The 9,103-nt window shown below is 42.1% G+C and overlaps 1 protein-coding gene across 1 annotated transcript; it reads left to right on the top strand.

Annotated features, from left to right (window-relative positions):
• Nucleotides 1-755: 755 nt before the first annotated feature.
• On the top strand, nucleotides 756-7,435 carry Bmp15 (bone morphogenetic protein 15). Its single transcript, XM_021188500.1, has 2 exons — nucleotides 756-1,438; nucleotides 5,002-7,435. The coding sequence occupies exons 1-2, from the start codon at nucleotides 1,117-1,119 to the stop codon at nucleotides 5,856-5,858; spliced, it is 1,179 nt and encodes a 392-aa protein (XP_021044159.1). The 5' UTR covers nucleotides 756-1,116; the 3' UTR covers nucleotides 5,859-7,435.
• The last annotated feature ends 1,668 nt before the right edge of the window (nucleotides 7,436-9,103 follow it).

Genomic DNA, 9,103 nt, shown 5'->3' with positions numbered 1-9,103 from the left:
TTTCAACACAACTGTTGCTCAGGGCAACTTAAACCAACTGGCCTAGCCCTGTTGGCTCCCATTGGGCATCGAGCTCAGACATGCTCCCACAAATTCATCTCCCATCGCCTTGGGTTTCTCAGGGGAAATCTACTCAGCCTTTCCCACCATAAACCAGAAAGTTCGAAGTTGGAGTTCTCAAATTGAAGTACATATTACAGGCACCTGTGAACTTACCAAAAAAAATTCTCCTGGCCTGGTAACATTTCAGACCCATTACAGCAGAATCCCCAGGAATGATATTCAGGGAAGCAGAAGGGAAGCTGCTCAGCTGATTTCAATGTATAGCCAGTATTGAGAACTACTGGCACGGATTCTTCTTGAAGTTCAAGTAGCCACACCCACACCATGATTCTCATATTCTAGTGTTTCAATAAACCCTTTGGAGCACCTGTTGAGACCTTATCCCCACATAGTGTGTGAAAGAGGCTGGAAACTGGAATTCTTTTTATGGGTTTTATCATCATCCTCAATAATTATTTTATTTATTTACATTCCAAATGTTGTTTCTCTCCACTCCCAGTCCCCCTTTGCAGATTTCAGTTCATATTATTAATAACCATCCCTCATCGTTTCACCACAAGTCAGAAGCACACCACATTTCTGTGAAATGCTTCACTAAGAGGCATACAAGTTGGATGGGAATAGGAGGCCTCTGTCCCTTTAAGGCCTGATTGAGGGATTGCCTTTAAATCTGTGGCAGCTCCGGGTAAAGCTGCATCCTTTTAACCTATTAGATTGGGTGCAGGCCAGGTTCCTGGAATGGGCCTCTTCTCCTCGGTTACTTTAGCCTGTCTGAGAACTAGTGTGTACTTCCCACCAGTGGGGAGTGGGAAGGGCATGCTGCCTTGTCCCACTTGCTTTTTCTGTTTGTTTTCATGCCAAGAAGCCTAGTCAGGAGACTCGCTTTGGCCCAGAAGATTCTCCCACAGGAAGTAAGATAGGGTCTGCCAGTTGGCGTTTCTTTTTATTTCTTGCCCCGTCTTTGGTATTTGTTAAACCAGGATGTGGAAGGGGTCAGACTGATGTTCTTTGGACTTGGTTAGGAATCTGTTGAAAAGCACCAAGCTCTGCAAGATGGCCCTTCTCACAATTCTTAGAATTCTTTTGTGGGGAATGGTGCTTTTTATGGAACAGAGGGTCCAAATGGCAAACCCAGGGTGGCACTCTACGGCCCTCCTTGCTGACAACCCTACATTGGCCTCGATTTTGGATCTGGCCAAAGAAGCCCCTGGCAAGGAGATTAAGCAATGGCCCCAAGGCTATCCCCTGAGGTACATGCTCAAGTTATACCATCGTTCGGCTGACCCGCATGGCCATCCGAGGGAGAACCGCACGATTGGGGCGAAAATGGTGAGGCTGGTAAAGCCATCGGCCAACACAGTAAGGCCTCCCAGAGGTGAGTTTTTACACCCCATACAACCCTATAGGGGAGAGAAGAGGGGAGATGTGTAGACGGAGTGGAGTTTTGGTGTGTTGTTTTTGATTAGTGAGCAGACTGGTTGGTCAAGCATGGTTTTCAAAGGGTCGTAAGATTTCAAAGCTGGTTCCAAGCCAGTTTCTCCTTCAAGCCACACCATGAGAGAAAAAAAAATTGCCTGAGGTCCTACTGAGCAATCTTTTCCCGGCCACGGGGCAGCTAAGTACTATATTTTACAAATTGTTATACCTCTTAAACTAATTAAGGATACCCAGCTGCATTCTTGTGGAGGCCAATTTATGGGTTGCTCTTTGAAGGCAAAGACTGCATGCTACTGAACTAGGAAAACTCGTGTGGCCTCAGACAGGACAGAAACAAGCAGTCATCTGAAGGTTCATGCATGACCCTATCACCCCCTATTACTATATGTCATCCTAATGACAGGCACTACCATTTGCTGTCATGGGGTAATCATCAGCTTAATTTTAAAGATAAGAAAAAGGCACAGTGAAATTAAAAGTAACTTGCAAATATTCTGCAGACACTGGCTGGCTGAGATGAGAGATTTAAACTCTAGACTGTCTCATTCTGAATGCACCATACCACCACCCTTGTATCAACCACTTTTTCAATTTGGTTCATGCCACATCTTTGGGATTTTGGTTCCACGGTCCCACGTGAATTTAGTTATCTGTGTCATGCTCTGTTCTGTTTGGGTATCTGAATTAGATATTCTCCCCAGACTCCTATAGTACAGGGCTCTCTAGCGAATGCAGATAGCCATCGGCTTCAAGGAGTTCTTGGCAACTTGATGAGCCCAGTGTGGGACTTTCACTGCTCTGCAAGCTACTAACAGGATTCACTTTCCTTCGTTCAAGTAAAATAACCAATATTTTCCTATGCCTTACTATTAACTTTATGTGCATCAGACACTGAAAAATGACTTTGCAAATATCAGTTTTAATGCCACTATGAGAGGAGGTTGGTAGTATAATCATTTATAGGCAAAGAAACAGAAGCTTTAATGCTGCCCAGTAGTAATTGACAGATGTAGATATCAAACAGACTCTGAAACACCAATGTCTGTAGTCTTAATTACCACACCATGATAAATCCTCAGTAATAGATTTTAATTGAGCACAAGTTTCTGCCTTTGGTTTGGTATATAGAAGCAAATAACTGCTTCTCTAGCCTCTAGGGGTTCCTAGTATTGAATAATGGATAAACAATCACATAATGGTGTTAAAATATGATGAGTGCTTTGAAGAATAACTCACTGCCCAGAATGAGGGAGACAGAAATTTTAGGAGGCCTCAATGTGAAGGCAATATTCGAGATGGTACTTGAGGAGGCAATAAGCAGAGTGTGTATATAGGTAATGAGGCACACTGTTTAGAGAGAACATGGCTTGGTGGTGGAGATTCACTCGGCAAATTGCATTCAACTACTGAATGCTGTGCATAAAAGATGTGACGAAGACAAACACAGCACCTGCTTCAGCACACGTGTTTTTATGTGGGAGATAAATAAGCAAAGCCCTAAATAATTGCAAATCGTGGCAAGTGAAATGTCTCATAATAGTGGATGCTAAAATTTTCTCCTTCTGGAGGGGCATCAGAAAAAAAACAAAACAAAACAGCTTTGAAGAAGTGCTATAGCCGAGGAAACTAGAGAGAATTTGATTAAGGCAGGAAGAACAGGAAAAGGCCTGGAGGGTGGGAAACAAGCATATCCCACTTGAAGGGCAAGATTAGTGGGGCTGGAGCCTTGTGGGAAGTGGCCAGAACTGAGAGGCAGGGACTCATGGGCCTTGAGAAAGGACCTGGGTTCATTCCTAATTGCAGCAGAAAGCTTCACAAAGCCAACACTGCTGATGGGAGGTTTATAGAGAAGATGGGTAGGACTGCAAGTATCCCGGGCTGACTGTGGGACAAGTGGCACCTAGGGTCTGTAGACAGATCCAGAAGCAGATGTCAAGTTCAGTCCCACTGGATGTATGAGTCATCTCTTCCCTTGAAAAGTTCTCCACAGACCCTTCCTGGCTCGGGTTCTCAGCAACCCCACCCTGCCTCAGGAAACATGTGATGTCAGGGTCTGAAAAGAAAGGGCAGTTCTTTGGCAGACAGCCTGCTAGAGGTTTGGGTGGGGTTCCTTTGCAGGGTGGGGCAGGTGAATGGGTGGGCCTCTTGGAAAACTGTACCCGGGAATGTGGGATTACTGGAGGGAACCACTACAAGGAGTAGCTTGGGTCTCCATCCTGAGAATGGAGGCCAGTGCTACAAACTTGAGGGTGTGTTAGGCAGGAGTTGGAATGGGAACTTCTAAAAATATTTTTGAACACCAAGACATTAAAGAGCTTCTTTGTTGAAAATGACTGTCCTCTTGAAGAATTTCAGGCTTACAAATTCAGTGGAAAAGGAAAGTTAGGTGAATAATTCATGGACACACTAAGATGTTCCAAAACAAGAGAAGGCTTTCCCTGTGCTGATTCTTCTAGTCTACTTTTAACCTGTTCCAGAAAAAGGAGACATTCAAAGCTCTGTAGACAGAGCCTTAGATAAGTATTTGTCTGTCTACTTACTTACTTTTGGAAATATATTTTTTTCCATAGAAAATATTCTGATCATGGTTTGGCTACCGAGTGTCAGTACTACAATTTGGATTGAAGCTTTTAAACCTAGGTCACATGCAGTTTGTGGCAGGTTTCTTTATAAATAGAAATATTCATGTAATCAAGGTTCTTATTGAAGCGATATGCAGAGGCATGCTAGTAAAAGGAATGAGCCAAACCTGAAGCAACAGGAGAGATTGAGCTGAAGGGTAAATGGCCAAAGAAGGAAAAGATTCATTCAGAAGCAGTTCTTGAGGTTGGGGGAAGGCAGAGATGTAAAGATGGTAAAACTGTTTAGTGGTAGATTCCCCCTGGCAGCCGTAGCACCCAATGCTAGATTCCCACTCATCTCCAGCCTAAAGCTACATCTGTATAGTGATATGACATGAGAAGTCTTTCTTAATATTTGTTCTGATAGTTCTCTTAGTTGGTCACTTATTAAAGTCAACTGTTAATATAATTGGTTTCCCATATATACAGTATACAAACAAAATAATTCCATATTTGAGTTTTCAGTGTTAATAGTCCAAAAGTAAGGTGGATTTATGTTTAATACCAACAGATTTGGGTTCAAATCTTAACAGGTTCTGGCTGCATGCATTCTTTTGTAGTACAGGAGATAGAATCCAGGACTTTGGTCATGCTAAGCTTCAGCCCTATTTTTCCCCAAATGTCCTTTGATGATTTCTGTAAGCCTCAATGCCATTATCTACAAAATAGTGATAATTACTATCTCATAAGACTGTTGAATATTAAAGAATCTCTGTATTACTAGAGGGTACACTAGTAAGTGCTCAATAAATGATAAAATGTATTATATCCTGAGCTAATTTTAGGGCTAATTGCAACTCTCAGTTTACATTTAGAGGTTTTCTAAGGCATGTTCAGTTAAGACACTAATGGCCCGCACTGTTCTTTCACATTTGTGCAGGTTCCTGGCATGTACAGACCCTGGACTTTCCTCTAGCATCAAACCAGGTAGCATACGAACTAATCAGAGCCACTGTGGTTTACCGCCATCAACTTCATCTAGTTAATTACCATCTCTCCTGCCATGTGGAAACTTGGGTTCCTAAATGCGGGACCAAGCACGTACCTTCTTCTAAATCAGGTTCCTCAAAGCCTTCTCCCATGTCTAAAGCCTGGACAGAGATGGATATTACACATTGTATTCAGCAGAAGATCTGGAATCGCAAGGGACAGAGTGTTCTTCGCCTCCGCTTCATGTGTCAGCAGCAAAAAGGCAATGAGACTCGTGAGTTCAGGTGGCATGGCATGACATCCTTGGATGTTGCCTTCTTGCTACTCTATTTCAATGACACTGATGACAGAGTTCAGGCTAAACTTCTTGCGAGAGGCCAAGAGGAGTTAACTGAGGGGGAATCTTCTTTTCTCATGCGGAGTGTCCGGCAAGCATGCAGCATTGAATCTGATGTCTCTTGTCCTTCTCAGGAACATGATGGGTCTGTAAATAACCAGTGTTCCCTCCATCCTTACAAGGTCAGCTTCCACCAACTAGGCTGGGATCACTGGATCATTGCTCCTCGTCTCTATACCCCAAATTACTGTAAAGGAATCTGTACTCGGGTATTACCCTATGGTCTCAATTCACCCAACCACGCCATCATTCAGAGCCTTGTCAATGAACTAGTGAATCACAGTGTACCTCAGCCTTCCTGTGTCCCTTATAATTTTCTTCCTATGAGCATCCTTCTGATTGAGACAAATGGGAGTATCTTGTACAAGGAGTATGAGGGTATGATTGCCCAGTCCTGTACATGTAGATAATAGTGAACTTGTTGCTATCTCAGGTTTCCCAAGAAGCTGTAGAAATGTTTAAAGAAAACAGTGTTAAAGCTGGCAGTGATCTACCCAATCTACAGATTCTGTTCCTTATCTTTAAATATATATTGTGCTTCTGATTAAAATATAAGAGCCCTTTGTATTCTATAAACAAAATGCTAGGATCCCATCTTAATATTTTTAAAAAGTAATTTAAAATACCATGAAATGGTTATCTTAAGCATTGTTTAAATCTCTCCCCCCATTTTTGAGCTCCTCAGCTTGTAAAAATGTTTCTGGTACTGGTATCCTAGCATGGATCAGTAGGACTTAACTAGCCCCCAATATTGAGATAAGATGCTTGCTGGAGATATGTTATTATGTCATTTTTATTGTGACTTTGGGGAAAAAAACAAACAAGAAAACACTGGTCCATGGTAGCAGAACATATGGAGTCCTGGAGGTGACTTCATTCTGGGCTCCCTTGATTTATGTGTCCAGTTGGGCTCTTCTGGGCTTAGGTCTCTGGGAGACAACCTTGCTGTTTGGGAAGAAGTATAGAGCTCTTTCTTGAACTAAATGATGTTCATAGGATGACGACTTGTTTTTTTTTTCCTGTTTTTTGTTTAGGATTATTATTATTATTATTATTATTATTTTGTGCTGAGAGTAAGCAAGTGTTCTACCACTTTGCTATATCCCCAGCCCAGTATGCCTTCTCTATAATTCTATACTATATTTAAGTATTGGGACAATATTACAAATAAATGATGCTTTTTTTGTTAAAGATCTTGAATGCTTTGGAGATTAGGAGAGAGTGAAAAGAAAAAATTATATATTTTATTCTCTATGGCTATAATCTAGAGCTCTAATCCCTGAGGGATGGGGCCAGAGACTCCTCTGAATTCTGTCTCAGGCAGCACTAATAAACAGCTCTTACTAAGGTACCAGTTAAAGAAGCCCAACGTGTCTCAGTACCTGCCTAGCTATTGACTAGTTTTATCACATTCTCTGTGGGATGGAACCTGATTTAGGGCAGGGGCATGTGCTTGTCATTGTTCATTCCTACCTGTTCTTTACATTTCCCATAAATTAACTCAGTTATTTCTTTCTCAACAGTTGATGCTCACAGGACTGAATATATGGGAATCTATTCCTTAGCATCACTTTGCTCACATATCTACTTAGAAATCAATTCAGGCTTTACTGTTCTCTTCAGTATTCTCATGACAACCAGTTTCAAGTCTCTGTCTCTCCTCCCATCTCACAGCATAGCATGCTTTCCCTTAAAATGCTCTAGTATTACTGTCTTCACTGAGAAAAGATGGAGCTCCCTTTGAATGCTTTACTTGGCTCATGATTGTCTTCTGAATAGCCAGAGGTGAAAACCTAGGAAGTCCTTTGATGAATACAAAAAGTTGACTTTTTTGTGTGTGTGTGAGAGACATGGAATACCCCACCCCTATTTATATATTTGTATGTTTATGTATTTATTTTCTTAAATAATAAATGTAACATGTGTGCTTTGCATATAAAGTATAGTGATTTCAAAACTGTACAAATTATAAGAGATGATGAAAGCTATATTATGTAAGGCAGTTTGGGGGATCATGATATGTTAAAAGTTAAAGTGGGAGAACAAATTGGGGTTCCTATTTAGCATTTCTTCAGCATTCCTTGGAGAGGCATGAATACATAACAAACCTGAAGATGGACTTTGTCTACAGAAATATATCCAAAGTTTAAACCCCTGGTTCTTGAGGTTTTCAGAAAAAGCATTATCTTCTACCCTTATGACTTCTGAATACCTGTGAAACTTCATGGAGAATTCCTGGTTAGTTGTCCCTGTTTAATAAGCTCTGAGCTGTCAAAATAGCTGGCAGGACGATATGAGGTGTCAATGGTATGGATTTCCTTTTAAAAACATGTTTCAGTTTAGCACCTTTTCTTCAAGTCTAAAGTAAAAGACATTTCTCTTAAACATTCCTCTGAGAAAAACAGAAAGGATCATGCGAAAGGTGTGTGGAAACAGGATCTGCTTGCCCAGGTAAGAGGCAAGGAAACATTACTTGGCTTGGGGAAGAAAAAGGAGAGAGAAAAGTCCACCTTCCTCCCCAGAATCACACAATGGTTGGAAGAAGAATGGGCATTTGGACTTGCTTCTGACTCTGGGATTTTGATGTATTTATCAAAATCTTTCTTCTTTTCTTTCTTTTTTTCTTTTTTCTTTTTCTTTTTTGGAAAATAGATTGTCAGGAGGCAGAGTCAGGCAGGCCTCTGTGAATTCGAGGCAACACTGGTTTGTTGAGCTAGTTCCAGGACAGCCAAGGCAAGGACAAAAAACAACAACAACAAAAAAAACCCAAACAACCCCTGTCTCCAATAAAACAAACCCTAAGCCAAACAAAACACAATAAAACATATAAAAGATAAAAAAAGCATCACATCGAAGTTGGACAAGACAAACCAACAAAAGGGAAAAGCCCAAGAGAGCACATGAGTCAGAGACTCGCTCTGATTGTACACTTGGGGGCTCCATTAATATGTTAAATTGGAAGCCATAATATATACCGAGGACCTGGTGCAGACCCATGCAGGCCCTGTACTTGCTCTTTCAGTCTCTGAATTCATATGAGCATCATAGAAGAGCTTTGTTTTCTTGGTGTCTTCCATCCCCTTTGGCTAAAATAGGATATTTTATTTATTTACATTTCAAATGTTATCCCCTTTCCTGATTTTTGCCTCAGAACCCCCTATCCAATCCCCCCTCCTCCTGCTTCTATGAGGGTGTGCCCCCACCAACCCACCCACTCCCACCTCCCTGCCCTTGGCCATTCCCACTTCCCTGCCCTGGCATTCCCCTACACTGGGGCATTGAGCCTTCACAGGAGCAAGGGCCTCTCCTCCCACTGATGCCTGACTTGCTACATGTACAGGTGGAGCACTGGGTCCCTCCATGTGTACTCCTTGGTTGGTGGTTTAGACCCTGGGAGCTCTGGTTGGTTGATATTGTTCTTCCTATGGAGTTGCAAACCCCTTCAGCTCCTTTGGTCCTTTCTCTAACTCCTCCCCTGGGGACTCCATGATCAGTTCAGTGGTTGGCTGTGAGCATCCTTCTCTGTATATGTCAGGCTCTAGCAGAGCCTCTCAGGAGACAGCTATATCAGGCTCCTTTCAGCATGCACTTGTTGGCATCCATAATAGTGTCTGCGTTTGGTGACTGTATGGGATGGATCTCCAGGTGGGGCAGT

This window comes from Mus pahari, chromosome X, assembly GCF_900095145.1.
Source record: "Mus pahari chromosome X, PAHARI_EIJ_v1.1, whole genome shotgun sequence".
Lineage (NCBI taxonomy): Eukaryota > Metazoa > Chordata > Mammalia > Rodentia > Muridae > Mus > Mus pahari.
Note: the sequence above shows the minus strand (reverse complement) of the source record. Positions and strands in the feature narration are given on the sequence as shown.